An 18,459-nucleotide genomic window follows, 5' to 3' on the forward strand; every position below is an offset into this window, starting at 1 on the left:
CAGTATAGACACTATAAGAATGCTTATTATAAGAATAGAAAGTCATCATCAGAAACACATATAATATAATAGATGAACAGATGAAAAGAGTTAAATAGAAGAAGAAGTAGAAATCTTGAATAAGATAATAGTATTCAATAATGATGATGATAAAGATAATAATTGAAGAATGAGAAAAGTTAGTGAATAAGTAATATAATATAGTGAAAGTCTCTTTATAAGAATATACACAGAATGCTAGCTGAATCAGAGATAGATTATATAATTATAAAATACTAGTAATAAGCTAATCTGTATGAAGCTAGAGTGTATAATATAATTATATAAGTGTGACTGAATCTGATGAGAGAGAATGTAATTTGAAAGAATGTATAACTATCAGATAATAACACAGTCACTTCTAAACTACTAGTATATAAATGTAAAAAGAGGTCATAGCAGTCACTAATTAATTTAGTGTATAATATTACAATATATAAGAAGTCAGTGTATATATGTTATTATTATTATTATTATTATTCTTTCATTATACTTATATACAAGCGGAGCTTATAATGAGTTCTTGTGTGATGTTAAATACAGGTCAAGTGTTGATTATACAGGAGGAAATACAGGTGTTGAGACCATGTCAAGATAACAAGAACATAGGAAATACAAAGAAGTGACAATTAGGTACATGCGATAATAACTTCCCAGCCCAGGAACATAGAGTGATTTATTGAAGTGATTTGTACACCTCTGTATTTATTAGAAACCTGAGGTGCTTGAGTTCTGAATTTAATGTATTCTCTGCGGGTTTCGAACTCACACACCTTGGTTTCCCACGCCAAGGCGCTACTGAGTGGCCGCATTAACCATTCAGCCACTGAGGCAGTGTATATATGTAATTGTACACTGACTTAAGCAATCTTTGAATCACATATAATTATATTATTCTTATTATAAGAGATACACAGTTAGTAATAAATATTGTAAAAACTTTAAAAAGTAAGTATTTTAAGAGTACTATAACTCTATAATTTTAATTTTTTTTATTTTTATTTTTTATTTTTTTCTTTTTCTTTTCTTTTTCTTTTTTTCTTTTTCTTTTCTTTTCTTTTTTCTCTTTCTCTTTCTTTCTTTCTCTTTTTTTTCTTTTTTTTTCTTATTATTGTTTTATTTTTTATTTTTTATTTTTTTTATATTTTATATTTTTTTTAATTAAATAATATTAATTATAATCTGTATTTAAAAAAGTAATGATATTTAATAACACTCTCTATTAAATTTTCAACAAATGAGTACTGTGTTATAATATTATATAAGTGAGAAATGATTTTATAATCTTATTTAATATTATTTTCAATAATAAGATTAGAATGAAAATGTAACTAAGAATTCAAATATATTCTTTATCTGAGACTAGATTTTTATTTAAAAAGTGAATCTGAAATCTTTAATATTTGAAATAATGTAATTTGAGATTAATATAATAAATACAAATCATAATCAGAAGTAATGCTTTTAGACAATATAATAACTATAAAGTTTAATTCTGATCTTAGACACGGTCACACAGTCAGTCTAATACTGATAAAATAAGACAATTTTAACACCTAATAAATATATTAAATAAAGCAGTTAAAATAATAATTATATTGATAAGAAATTCTGAATTAGCAGTATTTGTGTGTAAAACAGATCTTATAACCTATAAAAGATGTAAAGCTTGCTTGATTGAAAAGATTGCTAGCTTGTGAGAAGTTATATAGTGAAAGGATTAATAAGCCAGGACATGTAACCTGACATCTCACATCATTTGTCACAGAATTTCATTACCACATTAGAACTGTATATTATTTTCGATTTTTCTTTAAATAGTTTCGCAAAAGGGATTCTCATTTCATTTTCAATGAGCATACACATCTGTTTTCAGACTTTCCATTGCCCCCACTTTATTTCTTGCGTATTTATTCATTACAACATGTATATTTTGTTTCGCTCCAGAACTTTTAGAAGTCAGCATCATCCTCGTCGGGAAGAGGCATCTGGGCAGCTTGTCTCATCTCCTCCTCGGCGGCGGCGATCGCAGCCGGATCAACTGTTGCCTCAGGTGGTGCGAGTGCAATGTCGGCAACGAATTCCTGTTGAGTTTGAGGGGATTAGAACGACGTATATATCTCACTAGGGCTATAATTTGGGTGGGTTCTAGAGGACTTACCAGGCCAGGGTTGCCAACGAGCTTTCTGGCGAGCCACAGGAAGGGCTTCTCGAAGTTGTAGTTGGACTTGGCGGAAATATCGTAGTACTGGAGATTCTTCTTGCGGTGGAAAGTGATGGTCTTGGCCTTCACTTTTCGCTCTTTAACGTCGACCTTGTTACCGCAGAGGACGATGGGGACATTTTCGCAGACGCGAACGAGGTCACCTGGATAAAAAATGAGTTTTCCAAACCAGAAGATAAAGATGTTTCATCACTATGGACGTGCTACAAAACAAAGAAGTAAAATACAATAAAAAGGGAATATCTGGGGAATACTTACGATGCCAAGATGGGACGTTCTTGTAGGTAATGCGGGAGGTGACATCGAACATGATGATGCCACATTGGCCGTTGATATAGTAACCATCTCTCAGACCACCAAACTTTTCTTGTCCGGCAGTATCCCACACATCGAACTGGATGGCGCCCAGATTCTAGATACCCCCCTCTCATTCTTCTTGTTAGATAGTTGCGATAACCGAAAATAGATTTGACAGGCGAAGGAAGTGAAGGCTGGAGAGATCGATGGGGGAGCGTGGCGCACCGTCTGAAAGTTGAGAGGGTGGACTTCAACACCCAAAGTAGCAATGTATTTCTTCTCAAATTCACCAGTCAGATGGCGTTTTACGAAGGTAGTCTATTTTCAACGGAGGAGAAAAGCGGTAGGTTAGCAAAGATATTCCTGTAATATATTGTTCATTTTTCTTGGGTCGATGATTTGGGCGTTGTTTCGTCGTCCTGGAGTGGGACATGTTGCTACGGAGGGGTAGCGAGGGGCTAGTTTCGCCTTTGCGAAGGAGCCAAAGAGGCCTCCGTTTCCAACTCCCCAACGCGTAGATGACAAGGGACGTGGGAGGTGAAAGGGTGCTTTTCTTGATATCCTTACCTTGCCGGTACCGCCGTCACCGACGAGGACGAGCTTGAAGGTGGGTGGAGCTTGCTGCGCGGCCATTTTTTGTTGATGAGAAATATAGGAGGGGTTTTTTTCTAGGAGGGGAAAACCAAAGGGAAAACAACAGAACAGAAAAGAAAAGAAAAGCGTCAGTCGCCCTTCTGCTAGTGGAGAAACAGAACAGGCAGGCCAGATGAGAGGGAGTGTGTCTGTCAGTCAAGGGGCGTATGCGTGGTGATGATATAGGATGATGATGATGATGCTGGGGGGGAGAGGTCGAGGAGAAGGCGATGATGGATGGGGCTTGTTGTTGTCTAGCGGGCGAGGGAAAATAAAATAAAATAAAATAAAATAAAAAAGAAAAGAAAAAAGAAAAAATTGGCTGCGAGAAACGAGAAACACGGAAACAAACAGGCTGCAAAGGGAAGGCGGTGAACTGCGCGCCAGGCAGAAGGTCACGTGGTTGATTCGCAAATCTTTGCTTTGAATTTCTTAATTTCTTTATAACAATTATTCATAACTAAGGGTAATTATTATTAGAAACTTACTGCTTGACCTTTTTTCTTTGTTGTCAACCTATTTAAATCATGGCCTTGGGTTTGTTTTCACTATCTCTGTTTGTATGTTTTGTAGCCCTTGTCTGGAAGGTTAACTATGTATACTGTAGTGCCTCCTTTCAAACTGTGAATTCTGCTTTCTTGTTGCTTGACATAAGGGGAATAAAAGGGGGAAATAGAGGAAAACATTGATTAGAATAGAATTCGAGGAGGAAGAAGTAGTAGTAGCAGCTATGAAAACTAAATTAAACAAAAGAAGAAAATGAAACAAAGAAAGAGAAACCAAAATCAGGCAAGCTCGTTTAAATTCATACAGCGCATTAAAATCATATCGAGTGGTCCTTGGGAAAATAGCCTGTACTCCAAATAAAAAAAAAAAAAAAAAAAAAAAAAAAAAAAAGCCCGGTGAAGTCCAGTGAACTCTCAGCTCTGCACCAGACCAAAGGAAGAGATAATAACAGAAGCAAAAAAAATGGAATGTTAAAAAGAAAAAAGAAAAAGGAGAGCTCTGGTAATTGCAGAATGTACCTGCCAATTTCCGCCTTCTCATACTAACACAATATGGCACCCCAGCAAGCCTAGACCCCCCCAGTTCCGGCGGGGGGTAAGCTGCACAGTGAGGTCTTTCATCTCACCAGATTCATCTTTCCGAACGAGCTTAACCAGGATGGTTTTCTAAATAAAACGAAAGGTATGTTAGCGCAGGGAAGAGCAAAAAAAAAAAAAAAGAAAAGAAAAAGAAAAAGAAAAAGGCTTAAACAAGTGTCAAAATCCTCTCCGTGTGGGGGTATATAGTTTAACAACTAAATGAAAGAAAGAAAGTAAAATAAAATAAAATAAACAACATACCCCTTCATTCCGCCGCACAACCTCCGCCACTTTCGTGAGGTTCTCATGATTCATCCAATTAACGTGTCCAACGCTGCGGACTCTGTCTCCCACTTTAATCCCCGCCTGCGCTGCAGGGCTCCCGTCGGCTACGTTATTAATCTTTGCAAATGGTGTCTCTATAATCCCCGCTTGTGCGCTGCTGGTGGCTGAATCTTCGACGGAGGTTGTAGAGGTCCACGTTGATGGGGTAGAGGTTGTGGTTGTTGGAGGGCAGTTTGCGTTCTGTTGATCACGGAGCCGGGCGAAGCCTTCGTGGACGCCCTGTTCGACCCTCGCCATGACATCCTTGTAGTCATTCCGTAGGTGGATTATTCGCGCTCGTGTCGTGCGGACTGTGGGCGAGGATTTAGTTTAGCATTTGTTCTAATTCACTGTTATATTTGTTTGTTTCGTTCCCCCTGTCATCTTCCGTTGTCCATCGATGGTGGAGAGGAGACGTACTCTGCGCAATATCCAAATCGTCCCGGGGGTATCCATCGAAAGTAGTCAGGCTCGTTAACATAGTAACTCCATGCTACATCAACCGCATATAACGATTAGTTCTAGCGACTCCTACTTCACTGTCCAGTGGTCAAGCCCATTCTGTGGAGGGGCATATTTGATTTTCAGAACGACAAATGCTTCTACCAGAAGAAAGGGGAAAAGCCAAGAAGAAAAAGAAAAACAAAAGGAGATAACATACAGAATCAAGCACACTGCTAAGTTCCCGAAACTCCGCTTCCAGGCGTTCCTTTTCATCAAAAAGCTCGTCTAGAGACAAGCTCGACAGCTCGCGACCATTTCGCGTTGGCGCGGAGGTGGGGCCCGAGGCCAACGTGGGTGCATGAATGTCGTCGTCCATTGGAATGCCCATTTCGAGGGGTGGATTTTCAGGCTCTATCCGTCAAGACCTCATGGCTATGATTCTGGGACGAAAATTCGTAGAGCGGGAGGAAAAGAAGAAGAGTTGGCTTTGTTGCGGGGGTGTGTTTCGGGAGCAGACTCTCATTATTGGATTGGAATGCGGGCAACAAGCCAGATATTTATGTGATTATGTAAGTCTGATGGATTGCCAAGAGCCGGGTCTTCGCGGTATCTACAACTGAATCTTCGGGGAAGAAAAGGGGAGACGGGGAGACTTTGGAGGCGGGCAACGCATATACACACATATATTGCGTTGTCTCCTTTCGTCTGCTCTATAAAGTGAGTGGTTCTGGTGACATCCAAGAGCGTGTGTGCCTGTCTGTCCCCTCATACATAACCTGCCTGGTGTGGAAGAACAGAAATGCCAGTCCACATCTCTACAGCGTATGCGTACATACACATACCTATAAGGTATACCTATAGGTAATGTCTACTACGAGCATACCCCTCACTTGCAAAGTACGCTGCATACGTATGCTTTGGCTGTTTCTTAAATCTAGTTCTCAGTTTGCAAGAATGACCCGAAAACCCTTCCAGCTGTGGCTTCCTCCATCCGTGCTGTTTACTGCCGTCATACGTTGGCAGTTTCGCCTATATATACTTTTTTTTTTGTCGCGTCAGCCTCGTGTATCTGATAGACTACGTCTTCTTATCATTCACTCCTTGCAACAATCCATCCAGTTGCTCCCACATTTCTCTTTCTTTCCCCCAAGCTATTCGCTTGGGTTCCATGTCTAAATAGCTAGACCTTGCCCATGGAATCTATTGGAGAGAGCATGGAGGAAGATTCTAAGAGAAAGTCTTTTGGAGATCAATCCTCCATATCAGAGCCTACTGCAGTCCCTGTGATGCCAGCTGCCAATCGGGACTCCCACAGCTTCAAACGATGGATAAGGAGCATGCGGAAGAAAAGAACGCCAAACTATGACGGCCCACCACGCTATGTTGTGGGGTGGCCTGACGATGAGAGTGAAGACGAGAGTTACAGGATGTTCCCCTCACTCTACCAAAGCCAGCCAGACCAGTCGTCTACTGCGTCCTCGTCCAATTTGATGACAGTCAAAACGGCCAGCCTTGGAAGCTTAAGCTTGCTGACCCGCCCGCGAACAAATACGCAGACAAGTACCCAGCGAAGTGCGTGCCACAGCAGCGCCTTTTCTGGGTCAGATGCAAGGGTATCTATGGAGAGCAACAAACTGACATCAACGCTGTCTCTGGATGAAGGTGCATGGAACCGTGCTGTCCAAAGACGACAGGTAATAAGGGAGATATTGGAGACAGAGATCACATATCTTGCGGCGCTAAAGGCGCTTGCAGAGGTATGTTGACTATGCTAAGCCGCCTCGAATATACTTGAGTTGGAATACTAATGATTTCAAAAAGGTTCTGACCACGCTAGGAATAACTGAGACTGCACTGCAGCGGAGCACACTCGATCTTATCGGTTTACACGAAGATCTCCTAATCAAGTTGGAGGACGCGATGCCTCGGTCAGATAGGGTCGTCACCCCAATATGGACGACTGCGCGCCGGCATATTAAGTTTGGCAACGTGGACGCTAGCCTGACGAAAGCAAGCCGGAAGTCAGTGACCACAAGAAAGCTGCGTGAACCTGTCGATTCCCGGATTAAGTCGTCCAAATCGGTGGCAGCAGAACCAAACGAGGCTGCTATGGTGGCTAGGATAATGCAATCAATGGTAAAACCTATGACTGCTTACGCCTTTTTGCCTGTTTATCATTTTTTTTTTATCATAGGCTAACACATCCCATCCTGCTATAGCTTCCACAGTTTAAAGTTTATGAAGACTATGGCGTCAAATACCAACTTGTATTCAAGGAGATAGACCTGTTACGCAAGTCAATAACGAGTTGGCAGGCTTTCGATCACGGGATTGAAGCTCTCTTGAAAAATGTGGTTTCCACTAATACTCGTGAAGCCATATCTAACCAATGTTTTACTCTTGGTGACCTCCTGATGAAGGTGCGTGTCCATTGCTGATTACGTGAGCGTTGGCAAAGATTGCTGCTAACAACCACATTCGATAGCCAATCCAACGGGTTTGCAAGTATCAACTATTCCTTGCTGAACTGCTCAAGAGCACACCTGTTGCCGATTGTCCTTCCTCCCACGCTATAATCGAGGGGGCCTTACAGCGGACACTTTCAGCATCACAGGACATAAATCGTGCTACGGGAGATCCAGTCGCCAAAGATAGAATTCGGAAATCTATGTTGCTAGGAGAGAGACTCGATTTTGCGAAAAAGGTATGGAATCTCGTTCTGATCTATACGAACATACAGTTGTTTCAGTATTGATTTATTTTATTAATTAGGGTGACCGCAGTGTGCTCCACGACTTTGGGCCTATCAAGTTGTGTGGAGCTCTGCATGTTACGTATCAAACCAAAGACAGCGTCACTGGTGAATATATGCTTTGTTGTCTATTTGGTAAATACTTCCTACTCGCAACCCCATGCGAAGACAATCGGAAATTCAATGCTGTTGCAGTAATTCATATTCCAGGCGCCAGCGTAGAACCTGCGGACAACGGTATAGGTGAGTGGTGGCAATTTGTGATATAGTAAAATGCTACAAAAGAAACTAATTGATTCTAGGCCTCCACTGTGTTTATGCACCTTTTTCTTGGAAATTGGTCTTCGAGGCGCGGAAGCAAACTTTTGAAATAGTATTGACTGGATGTTCTGAGAGAGAGGCTTCCCGCTGGAAGGACCACCTTATGAGACAGTCACTAGCTGAGACGCATAACTCGTTGGATGAAAATATCATTATGCAGAAATACTCCACGACCCGGCTGGCTATGAAACCACTTTCCGCAGCCGTTTTTGATAGGCAAGTACACAAACTTAGCCGTCGTTCATCCATCCACGGTTCCTTGTTCAGCGCGCCTTCGCACCCAGATTGCGTTCGCCTTCTCATTAAAGGAACCCAAGCGGTACCCCATGACAACCATACCAGATCATCCACTCTTGGGAGATCACAATCCCTCCAATTAGCACGCCAGTCTGTTGTTCTCGCCCCTAAGCGGCAGGACAGAATTCGAATGGAAAAATCGCTTTATGATGTTTGGACGTGTGACGTTCTTCCATATCCAGGAATGCCGGCCTGGAGAGGAGAGCACTTGATACGCTCATCCGCAGAATCTTTTATTAGAAGACTGAGTTCACGACGGCCGTTCACAAGGCGATCCAGCAGTCTCGCGACCACGATCACAACGAAGTCCGTTGAGCGTACTATTACATGCAAAGAGGACATCTCCTTCTGGGACTACATCGGGCATACGGAAACCGTTTCATCCTCGATGAATTCCGCTAGAGCTCATGAGATCGTTCATGAGGAAAAAGATGATTTCGACTGCCGTTCGTTTGGGGTTGTCGACGCTCAGCAACAGAAAGCATCCTCGAAGGGACGGGCAGAGAAAAAAAAGGCAAATAGTCCGTTCGGGAGCGAACGTAACAAGCCATCGCTCAGGAAGAGATGGAGCGTTTCCATTTTCAAGACGAGCACCCCAGTTGTACCTACCATGACCTGTTGATTCTGTGCTTTTCCGCTGGGATTTCCTGGATGCCCGAATGTTAGGTACGTAATAGTAATATACTTGTACGGCACATAAGTTTTATAGTCCGTATCATGGCTCAAGAGTTAAGGGAGGCGTATTGGGCGGATGGAAGGAGATAGAACAGCCCATAGACAGGGGGAAAGGGGTAGTGTTCATGATGAATTGGTTGGTGGGTGATGGTGGGATTATAATAAATTCTTTATATAAATTCATGGCTTTCGCATTTTAAGGGGCACCCATTGCCAAACGAACTAACTAGCTAATTGCCTGCCTGGCTAAAAGAATGAAATGACAAGAACCATCTGGAACAATTGGGTTATGACGTATCCAGGATAACCAAGTTTTTCCGCGTTAATTAGTTTGTGGATTGTTTCCCCCCAAGTGCCACCGCCCAGCTCTCTTTCTCATTTACTGGGCGGGGCGGAACCGGCGCTAGAAGCGTTGGCCGATGACGTCGTTGAAATCCAGGAGACGGGGCTAGGCGCTGGGGAGTGACATCAGCGCTGGCGGGCATTCTGCGGGCGGAACATGTTGTATTTATTGTATTTATTTACCTATGATATATGTATGATATATTATATGGATATGGGCTGCATTTTCCTTGACTTCTCCCAACCACAATAAAAAGGAATATCCCAAAGCTCTCGAAACGAAATATAGCTAGCTAGCAATCTAAGCTCATCTCTTTTGCTCTCTCAATTGCTCTATAACTCACACGCAACTCTACTGCTCTCTACCATACCTTGCCACATCACACTATTGCTATTTAACAGCGCTTTGCTGCACAATAACGGAGAAAAGCCATTGGGATTGTAATACGATATTATTAGCCTTTGGGGAAATCAGGAAATAATCCACCCCCCGGCCTGCTTTTTGTGAGTAATGACCCTTCCTCCCTATCGGGCAAATCAAACGCCCTCCCTTCCTTGGGACTATATATATATAGCTAACCCCATGGCCCACTAGATATATACTTTCAATTCAGACAATTCAACTTACCTTCCTCGCTTATATACATCTATCACTACTAAATTCAAACACTTGTCAAAATCAGCAGAGCCAAACCAAACCAAACCAAATCAAGCCACCAAAAAGACAGCAATCATGACTCGCGGAAACGTCGGTATCTACAAAGTCTTCTACAAAGGCGACAACGATGACTTCCTCGTCTTCATCGACGATGTGCAGGCGCTGAAGAAGTGGAAATCGGACAGCTCGACCCCGATGGCGCAGGTCGTGAGTGGGTTTCAGGTGTTTATTACGCATCGGTATGTTCGGATTTCGTTTTTCGGATTTTCGTTTTTCGTTATCACTATCCCCGCTTTGGATCCCTGCTTGTTTATGTTATTGAGTAGGATGTTATTGTTTCTTTGGCTGCCGTTGAGAAATTCCATTTCACTGATTACTGACTGACGCTGGCCCCCCTTCTTGTGTGTTAATAGACAAGGCGCCCAGGGCATCCATGACGTTGCCAGCAATGCCATTCTGCACGCTGAGTTCGGGACGGAGGATAAGGTTGCGTGCATCAAGAAGATCTTGGAGGCGGGTGAGGTGCAGGAGTCGGAGGTATGATATATACTTGCACTATCTTTCTTTCTTTCTCTATCACTCGTTTTCTCTCTCTCTCTCTCTCTCTCCCTCTTACTACCTATCCGTTTGAGGGTACAAAAAGAGGGGAAACCCAAGAAACGAACATGGAATTGAGAAGAAAACTAACATGTGGGACATTCAAATCTATTAGAATCCCCAACGTTTCGGATCAAAGAATGACTCCATGGGTCCACGCGTTAACCACTAGTGGGTAATGGTTTTGGGAGAAAAAAAAAATTCACTTCGCCCTTCAAATCTGGAAGAGTAACACAGACAAAGACCAGATTCACCGTGGGTTAAATAAATAAGAGAATTCGACGAGATTGGAGAGTGGAAGGGGACTTTTTTGACTCCATTCTCGGGCTAGCTGTGTTATGATATAATTTGTTTAGCTTTTTTTCTTCCCTTTTTTCATGAAGCGTTATGTGTATGTATAAAAATTATATATATATATATATATATATATATATATTATGAAGAAATTAAATGGATTTGATTGAAGCCTAGTTAAACGAGCGGGGTGGCGGGGAGGCGGGATGGCACTTTCAGGCCTTTTCCCATTCCCTCCCCGGCCCACTGCCCTTGATAAGGTCCATACCATGTCTGTTTCTGTGATCGTACATACATGCATACAATTTCGTTCAGCGGATTCGTTGTTTTTAACAAGAATAATGACTTGGTTTCGTATCTGTACATCCCTGGTTAGAAATGGAGTTGTAGATGTATTTGTACGCAGCGTAGGGAGGATGAGGACGGCAGGGCATTTCAAACAACATCAGGGCTCTAGACAGTTTTGTGTTAAGTTCAATCATTGACGTGATTTAGTTGCAATCATCATGTTCGGCAGCGCAAGCAATGCCCAGGGGCGTGGTGAATCATGATAGTCAACATAGTCAACATAACAACAACGTTTTTTGAAGGCCAAAGCACCTAGAGACGAGTGAACGGCGGTTGGGTGGAAGAATGAGGCAAGATCGTATTCAAACGAAATTAAATTCAATAAGTTCGAAAAAAATTACAACGGCATGGTATTCTCCATGTTAGGAATGGCTCACGGTCGAGCGAGATATGATGGATGGGGGAGGTCTTTCATGAAAAACAGGGGTATTAGAGAATTAATTCCGCTTTCCACTACTCAAGGTTTCTTGGATCTTTTCACCGATCATGTCGCCAACTTTTCCCATAACCTTATCAGCCATAGATTCTAAATGAAGTGAAATAGAGTCAGTCAGTAAATATACAAGAAAGCATTATTCAGTAAGAGGAGAACACCGGCAAAAAAGGATGTGTGCGTGAGGATATGAAAAAGTAGAGTTCCGAACTGTGTCTTCATTAACCTACTTGAACCCCTTCTAAATTCAGTACTCACCCTTCTTCTCTCCAGAGCCACTCCTATCTCCATATTTATTAGAGGACTTCGACCCATAAGTATCGTTGTCATCATCGTCACGCTTGCCGGAGCCGTAGGTAGAGCTCTTGTTTCGATCGGAAGAACCGTAGGAGTTGTCATCACGACGGTTAGTGTTGGACCCATAAGTACTGGTAGTAGTAGTAGTAGTAGTATAGTCATCGTCGCGCTTGGTGGAGCCATAGGTAGAGCTCTTGTTTCGATCAGAGGAGCTGTAAGACTTGTCATCATCACGACGGTTGGTGGACGACCCGTACGAGGAGCTGCTCTTCTTGTTCAGGTTATCGGAGCCATATGAATCGCTTCCCTTGCCCGTATTTCTGGAGGATCCGTAGGAATCATTGTCATCCCGTTTGCTGCTGTTATAGCTGCTATTGTTATTATTGCTTCCGCTATTCCCAGTGGAGCCGTAGGAGCTCTTGTTTTTATCGGAAGAGCCGTAGGAATCATTATCGCTCCGCTTGTTGCTGCCGTAGCTATCATTTTTGTTTCCAGAGGAGCCGTGGGAGCTCTTGTTTTTATCCGAAGAGCCGTAAGAATCGTTTCCTCCAGTACGCGTAGAGGAGCCATACGAATCGTTGCGGTTGCTGGATCCATGGCTGTCGCTGCCAGCGCCAGCTCGGCCGGAGGAGCCATAGGAGGACTCGTTGCCGCGGTTGCTGGATCCGTATGTGTCATTGCCACCAGTTCGGCCGGTAGAGCCGTAGGAGTCGTTGCCCTTGTTGGAGCTGTAAGAGTCGGTGCCCCCGGTGCGGTTAGAAGAGACGTGAGAGTCATTGTCGTCACGTTTGTTAGAGCCATATGTGTCAGTTCGGCCCGAAGAGCTGTACGAATCGTTGCCCCCAGTGCGGTCGGAGGACCCATATGAATCATTGTCACGCCGGGTGCTGCTGCTGTTGTTGTTGCCCCCGGAGCCATAGGAGCCGGTTACACCGGACCGACCTGATGAGCCGTAGGAATCGTCATTATCCCTGCGGTTGGAGGAGTTATTGCTATCCTCATCACGACGGGAAGTAGACTGGTTGGTGTTAGTGAACGGTGACATTCTACTGCTAGAAAGGTATCCAATTGGAATTTCAAAGGATTGGCCGGCAGGGAACATGATATTGTGATCTTACTCCGCCGTGGCCGCTGTTTCCATGGGCCTTGACGGATTGTAAGAGGGTTGGACTGCGGGAACCAAACGGGTGCAGGATGTATCACTCACGTAGCTGCCACTGCTGTTGTTGTAAGACATTTTGAAGGGAGTCGAAGGCGAGAAATAGAGTAAATGTGAAATAACTGAATTGAAAATAGAATCAATTGAAGCTGAGAAGATTTTAAACACTTTGTATGCTAGAAAATGCGTTGAAGGAATATAAGAAGACGCAGACGGAGCCGAAAGACAAACGTGGCTGAAGCAGATATTTATCCTTTTCCCAGGATAACACACTCGATCCGCTGCTGAGGGGTAACCCATTGACACAAGCAGCATCACGGAAATCGCTCCTACAATTATCGCCACCAGCTAGCAAGCAGCTGGCGTTCAAGGAGGGGCATTATTCAACATGGCTAGCTGAATCTCACTAACATCATGCCCAGTTGCAGCGACCTTCTGCATGAAAACGACGGCCGAAAATATGCAAGATGAAGACTACGATCTCAGTCCCGCTTGGTAGCGGGATCTGAATGGCCACACCTGGTGTAAACACTGTAAACACAGCCCAGGAAACCTGGAATTGCAGTTTGAAGGACTCCAGCTAGCGAAGCCAACAGCTCAAAGACTTCATAACACTGGGGCTCCGCTTGATAAATGGCCCAATTGAGAGACTTGATCTCAATCACGCTGGGCAGGCCCGCTAGGATCGATGGTCTAGCCCGCAGCGGAGGAAGTTGGCCCCAAGGGCTAAGGCAGGACGCGCCTTCAAGAGCAACTTGTGTTGCAGCAAAATGCGGGCTTCAAGTTGGAGTGAGGGTCAACTGTCAGCGCAAAAGCGTAAGCTGTGGTGGTGAGCTCATGATTGTCGTTCCTGTCGCTGAAGCGTAGCAATTGTACTCTGTATTGTAGGCGGTGATGTAGGTGTAGGTGTTGGTTTGCGCGCCCCCGGTGGAGTTTTTGATATCAAAGTCCAAAGTCCCAAGCCATTCTCCACTCAATCCTCACTAGCGGTGGCTGTGGGATTTTCACCAGCCTCAGCTAGGGGCAATTCCAGGCGAACAGCAAGACGGCAAAGGACATGAGGAACGCGTTGCGTTGACTAGTAATAACCATCGCGCGGGTGGCCATAACTGTGACAAAGGTGGGACAACAAGATGTCCAATTAATTATGTGTGGTCTTTTCAATCTCCGTCCAATGCCTCCCGCTGAAGAGCTGATGGAATTGGGGTTCTGTGTTGCCGTTCCCCGATTCCCTAGAGTATATAACTAGGTGGTCGGTCATTTTGTTAGGCCCTATATATAATAATAATGTCCCAAGAACTCTCTGTCTTTTATATGACTCGCTCTCTCAGCCCAAGGGAGAATGCTCAATATAAAACGCTTCGCAACCTTCATGAGATTCTGACTCTGACATACATAGATCTCGCGGTTTTATCTCTAAGTAATATATTACTTGAGAACAACTACTTTTTTCATATACTCTTCTTGAGTTTCAAAAGCATGTGTAAAGTTATTACTTAACTAGTTAATTCAGAAGCGGTCTAGATTCCTTAAATTATCCAGAAGCTAGAAGTTTAAAAAAAACTAATGTGAATATTCATTTCTTTTCTTGACACCTCTCTATGCTTTTTGTCTTCAAAGAAAGATGAGCATCTCAACTCAATATTACCCTTGAAAACCATTATTGTCAAGTTCAACCTCTCAAAATGGCACAAAATCAGATAAATAGAAAGAAATGGTGGTAATTTTGACAAAAAAAAAAAAATTGCGTGAGATTTCAGGTTTCATCCATGTCCACCGAAACAATACCAAGATGTACCAAGCTGTCAACATGGTGAATTTGGAATACCAGAGCAAATCCTCCCCCCTTTCCTTACTTTCGCTCTTAAGATATGACACGGGGCCAGCTTTATGCAGTTCCTGTTGCTGCAACCTTTGTAACTTAGCCTCAAACAGCTGCGACTCCTTAATGGAGATGGAGACACGCCTCAAATGCTGAGAGAACATAAAATCGATAAATTGAATCTCTGTGTGGTTAGGTTCATCGATCTTGTGGTGATGTCTCTTTTCTTAAAAGAGTCCGTTGTATTTGAATGAAAACGAAGGGAGGCTGCGGGTAAATATAATAGCAAGAACAAAGCACTCGGGGGCTCAAAAGAGTTATTTTGTGGATGGTCACATAGGATCATTCCTCATATCTAGGTGCATCGCTTAAAAGCATCAATGGAAGAAGAGTGTTTGCGCATGTGCACGTGAATAAAGAGTAAGTACAGGACATTTTTCTTTTGCCCTTGCCTCGATGTCGTGAATCAGAGCATGCTGAGAAAAGGGGGAAATGGGAGGAGACGAAAACCGCCCGATGGCTACATATATCCAGCCGTGGTCCCTAAATCTTGGACAAACCTGAGTTGGACTCAAATCCTTCCGGTGAAAGTTTGGCAGGGCAAAAGTCAGATAATACATGAGCACCATGACTTAAGATGTAGAGGAAAGATTAGATATCGACTTCAATATTTACGAAAAAAGACATGATAGATACGAACGTCGTCCCAAACCAGTCCCTGAATCGTAGCTAGCTTTTTTTGAGATTGGGGGATTGAAGAACAAGGAAGACAACAGCAAATAAAAGCAATGGATATAGAGGTGAAAGGTATTAGAGTAGATAGAGACATATATGCGTGTGTACTGAGAAAGGATTTTCACAAGATTCTTATGTGATTATCACATAGATTTATTCTACATCATTCAATCTGAAGAGTTTCAGTTGATCTGGAGATGGAGCGCTCGCATAACAACATGACTCGAGGAAAAGAAAAACGTCCATATAGACAACACAAGTAGCTCTTAAAATATGAGTAGCTTTCGTATTAGTGTGACCTGGTTGGCGGTCATTTTCATATTTAACAGCAAGGTTCACGTACCAAGTGGACAGCAAAACGGGCAAAATTGAGCAGATCAGAAATGCTCCTTCCAAAACTTGAACCGGACTTCATTAGTGGCACAGTCATGGGCGGCCTTCTTGATCAACTTAGCTGCCGGATTGGGCCCACAAAAGTAGACACCGATATCCGTCCGCAATGAAGCGTCTAATCCGGACATATAAGTTTGATCAATCAGGCCGTTCCGTAGAGCTGTGAAAAATCTCGTAAAGTCTGGTCGGCCGAATTTGGTCCCTGTCCGCAATTCTGTGAGTGGATCTATGTCGTGACCGACGGAGTTGAGGTAGATATTGGCGGCGGTATCTTGGTCAAATCGTTGTGTGAGGTAGGTGTGGATACGCAAGAACTCTTGACCATCGCCGGCCTCTGCTGCTGATTGGGCTTCCAGCGACGAAAGGAGAGCATGGAACCACTCGAAGGAACTAGTATCCTTGCAAACCCAGATGAATTCGACACGGCGAAGACGCGTTGGTGGATTTGGTGACGCTCGTAGATGCCATATATTCTTAAGGATTGAAGCCCATGGGGTAACGCCAATACCTGTTCCGATGAGAATAGCGATCTCATTGTTGAAGACGTCTTCTGCGGGGGCTCCGTAAGGTCCATCAATTCGAATGCTAGGCATTGTTTGTCCGTTTTGCATGGCAATTTCGTACATGCCCAGTGGGTCAAGGCCATCAATGTCCTTTGCTTGTTGTGGGCCACAACCTAAACGGTTACCCAATTGTTTTGTCCAGTCTCCAACCTGCCGTATGTGAATGCTAACGTAAGGGTCAAATGGACAGGACGTGATTGTAAAGGGATGCCATTGCGCCCTTGAGACATCTGGAACATTTATGAAGAGCCACTGGCCGGCCTTGTAGCGAAAGCTGGGCTTGTAAAATTGGATTTCCATGGCATCTTTTGCGAAAAAAAAGAAGTTATTAAACTTGCTAGCCAGAGTTCTCGGGAGCATACACATACCGTAAGGATGCCTAACGACTTTCGTAATTTCTGTAGGTTTCGCTGCTCGAATTTCTCGGTAAAGCCGTTCAAAGAGGTAAATACCTCCACCCCAGAGCTCCCATCTCCAACCTTCGTAACCGATGCAGTGATCCCAAAAGTCCTTTCCCGCAAGCGGCGAAATTGGGTCAACTGTATCTCTGACGAAGCAACCTGTAGCATGCGTGTACAGCCCCAACATAAATGGAATAAATAGATGGTGGGTATACCAAAAAGTCTCGAAAGCCTGTTGTCGAATTCGGTGATGTGCGGTCGTGTACATTAACAGCATGCACAGAAGCATGATATGGCCGGTAATCCCACCAGCCTGAGTGTAATGAATCTGAACAGCAGTCTCGGGACGAACTTGAGACTTCTCGACATTGAAAAAGCTGCAGCATCTGTTAGTCACTTTGACCATATCAAAAAAACGCGAAGCCATAACTACAAACGTACTTCACATAATGAGCAGTCGTATGCACAATAGAAAAGAAAAGTAAAGAATATGCCACCTGGCGATGGAACCACTGGGATTCATCCAAAGGAATCCAGCGAATCTTCGGCCGCACCCATCTCAGGAGTGTCCGGCACATGGGCAACAGGATCAAGGCGCCGTCAATCGAGAGCACCAAGCCGGCACCACGAGAGATCCATACCGAAAACCCCAGCGTATTCAGGGGTGCCAGACGAGGGTCAGCAGCTTGTTTCCACCTGTTTTTACTCGATCAGAATAAAACATCCACAGACACCTGCCTCATTGATAGGATAGGATAAACTTACCATCCAAAAGCAAACATGCCTATCTGCAATCCATGGAACAGGAAATAGAAGAGGATCTTCGAGCTACTGAAATTCGATTTCCACCACGCCGAATTCATGGTTGCGAAATAGTCACTGATCTTAGTATCCACAATGAGGTATTTAGGGGTTTGAAATATAGTAATAAAATAAACACCGTGAAAACTGCGAGAAACTGCTAAAAGTCGGGTATTAAGTAAGATATAGCAATAAAACAGGAGGAATGACGACCAGCGATTCCTGAGAGAAGAAGAAGCTCAGATCCAAGGGCAATCAATGCCTTCTGGAAAGAGTAGCCAGAATAGTCACAACCAAGCGAAGGAATCCGCACCGAAAAAGATAACGATGACAAGCAGAAAAGAAAGAGGGCAGGAAGCCGTGGGAAAAAGGAAGAGATGAAGGTAACGGAGGTAGTCCTGTAGTCTTAACGGCGGGTCTCCGAATGCTAATGGTGCCGAAATATTAAACTATAATGTCACAGACCATGATCTCACTTCTCGGGAGTCTCTCCCCTAGAACCACCTTGAATGCTCCCAGAACCGG

The 18,459-nt window shown here is 43.6% G+C and overlaps 6 protein-coding genes across 7 annotated transcripts; 2 read left to right on the plus strand and 4 right to left on the minus strand.

Moving 5' to 3' along the window:
- Nucleotides 1-1,532: 1,532 nt before the first annotated feature.
- BDCG_06652 (GTP-binding nuclear protein GSP1/Ran) lies at nt 1,533-3,491 on the minus strand. Its single transcript, XM_045422403.1, has 5 exons — nt 3,128-3,491; nt 2,786-2,878; nt 2,522-2,675; nt 2,201-2,406; nt 1,533-2,123 (listed from the first exon to the last, which is right to left on the minus strand). The coding sequence occupies exons 1-5, from the start codon at nt 3,191-3,193 to the stop codon at nt 1,992-1,994; spliced, it is 651 nt and encodes a 216-aa protein (XP_045278048.1). The 5' UTR covers nt 3,194-3,491; the 3' UTR covers nt 1,533-1,991.
- A 133-nt stretch (nt 3,492-3,624) lies between these two features.
- BDCG_06653 (26S proteasome non-ATPase regulatory subunit Nas2) lies at nt 3,625-5,732 on the minus strand. The gene is made up of 4 exons (XM_045422404.1): nt 5,264-5,732; nt 5,023-5,095; nt 4,540-4,913; nt 3,625-4,365 (listed from the first exon to the last, which is right to left on the minus strand). Exons 1-4 carry the CDS (start codon nt 5,432-5,434, stop codon nt 4,237-4,239), a joined length of 747 nt encoding a protein of 248 aa, XP_045278049.1. The 5' UTR covers nt 5,435-5,732; the 3' UTR covers nt 3,625-4,236.
- Nucleotides 5,657-9,524, plus strand: BDCG_06654 (RSP protein). The gene is made up of 6 exons (XM_045422405.1): nt 5,657-6,803; nt 6,868-7,182; nt 7,266-7,466; nt 7,532-7,750; nt 7,819-8,041; nt 8,101-9,524. Exons 1-6 carry the CDS (start codon nt 6,240-6,242, stop codon nt 9,036-9,038), a joined length of 2,460 nt encoding a protein of 819 aa, XP_045278050.1. The 5' UTR covers nt 5,657-6,239; the 3' UTR covers nt 9,039-9,524.
- Nucleotides 9,525-9,601: 77 nt separating this feature from the next.
- Nucleotides 9,602-11,119, plus strand: BDCG_06655 (uncharacterized protein). The gene is made up of 4 exons (XM_045422406.1): nt 9,602-9,937; nt 10,029-10,330; nt 10,505-10,628; nt 10,804-11,119. The coding sequence occupies exons 2-4, from the start codon at nt 10,167-10,169 to the stop codon at nt 10,858-10,860; spliced, it is 345 nt and encodes a 114-aa protein (XP_045278051.1). The 5' UTR covers nt 9,602-9,937; nt 10,029-10,166; the 3' UTR covers nt 10,861-11,119.
- BDCG_06656 lies at nt 10,802-14,640 on the minus strand. 2 transcript variants are annotated; one of them, XM_045422408.1, is made up of 4 exons: nt 13,268-14,228; nt 11,994-13,078; nt 11,278-11,856; nt 10,802-11,019 (listed from the first exon to the last, which is right to left on the minus strand). In XM_045422408.1, the coding sequence occupies exons 1-2, from the start codon at nt 13,532-13,534 to the stop codon at nt 12,011-12,013; spliced, it is 1,335 nt and encodes a 444-aa protein (XP_045281790.1). In that variant the 5' UTR covers nt 13,535-14,228; the 3' UTR covers nt 10,802-11,019; nt 11,278-11,856; nt 11,994-12,010. The 2 variants fall into 2 exon arrangements, with proteins under 2 accessions (XP_045281790.1, XP_045281789.1); XM_045422407.1 differs by lacking the exon at nt 10,802-11,019 and having other exon boundaries at nt 11,099-11,856; nt 12,022-13,078; nt 13,268-14,640.
- A 1,513-nt stretch (nt 14,641-16,153) lies between these two features.
- BDCG_06657 (NADPH oxidase) lies at nt 16,154-17,996 on the minus strand (the record flags this gene model as incomplete). Its single annotated transcript, XM_045422409.1, has 4 exons — nt 16,154-17,037; nt 17,101-17,510; nt 17,575-17,829; nt 17,899-17,996. The coding sequence occupies 4 exons, from the start codon at nt 17,994-17,996 to the stop codon at nt 16,154-16,156; spliced, it is 1,647 nt and encodes a 548-aa protein (XP_045278052.1).
- Nucleotides 17,997-18,459: the final 463 nt, after the last annotated feature.

This window comes from Blastomyces dermatitidis, assembly GCF_000003525.1.
Source record: "Blastomyces dermatitidis ER-3 genomic scaffold supercont1.7, whole genome shotgun sequence".
NCBI lineage: Eukaryota > Fungi > Ascomycota > Eurotiomycetes > Onygenales > Ajellomycetaceae > Blastomyces > Blastomyces dermatitidis.

Excerpts from the sequence above, each read along its gene's own strand:
- BDCG_06654 (XM_045422405.1), top strand. The coding sequence starts at position 6,240 with ATGGAATCTATTGGAGAGAGCATGGAGGAAGATTCTAAGAGAAAGTCT. Across the intron at positions 6,804-6,867 it reads CGCTAAAGGCGCTTGCAGAG|GTTCTGACCACGCTAGGAAT; the intron begins GTATGTTGACTA and ends GATTTCAAAAAG. Across the intron at positions 8,042-8,100 it reads ACCTGCGGACAACGGTATAG|GCCTCCACTGTGTTTATGCA; the intron begins GTGAGTGGTGGC and ends AATTGATTCTAG.
- BDCG_06655 (XM_045422406.1), top strand. The coding sequence starts at position 10,167 with ATGACTCGCGGAAACGTCGGTATCTACAAAGTCTTCTACAAAGGCGAC. Across the intron at positions 10,331-10,504 it reads CAGGTGTTTATTACGCATCG|ACAAGGCGCCCAGGGCATCC; the intron begins GTATGTTCGGAT and ends GTGTGTTAATAG. Across the intron at positions 10,629-10,803 it reads GTGAGGTGCAGGAGTCGGAG|AATCCCCAACGTTTCGGATC; the intron begins GTATGATATATA and ends CAAATCTATTAG.
- BDCG_06656 (XM_045422407.1), bottom strand. The coding sequence starts at position 13,534 with ATGCTGCTTGTGTCAATGGGTTACCCCTCAGCAGCGGATCGAGTGTGT. Across the intron at positions 13,079-13,267 it reads ACAACAGCAGTGGCAGCTAC|TCTACTTCCCGTCGTGATGA; the intron begins GTGAGTGATACA and ends AACACCAACCAG. Across the intron at positions 11,857-12,021 it reads TGGCTCTGGAGAGAAGAAGG|AATCTATGGCTGATAAGGTT; the intron begins GTGAGTACTGAA and ends CACTTCATTTAG.
- BDCG_06652 (XM_045422403.1), bottom strand. The coding sequence starts at position 3,193 with ATGGCCGCGCAGCAAGCTCCACCCACCTTCAAGCTCGTCCTCGTCGGT. Across the intron at positions 2,407-2,521 it reads GAACGTCCCATCTTGGCATC|GTGACCTCGTTCGCGTCTGC; the intron begins GTAAGTATTCCC and ends TTTTTTATCCAG. Across the intron at positions 2,124-2,200 it reads TCGTTGGCAACCCTGGCCTG|GAATTCGTTGCCGACATTGC; the intron begins GTAAGTCCTCTA and ends CAAACTCAACAG.
- BDCG_06653 (XM_045422404.1), bottom strand. The coding sequence starts at position 5,434 with ATGGGCATTCCAATGGACGACGACATTCATGCACCCACGTTGGCCTCG. Across the intron at positions 5,096-5,263 it reads TTAGCAGTGTGCTTGATTCT|CATGGAGTTACTATGTTAAC; the intron begins GTATGTTATCTC and ends CGGTTGATGTAG. Across the intron at positions 4,914-5,022 it reads CGATTTGGATATTGCGCAGA|TCCGCACGACACGAGCGCGA; the intron begins GTACGTCTCCTC and ends CCTCGCCCACAG.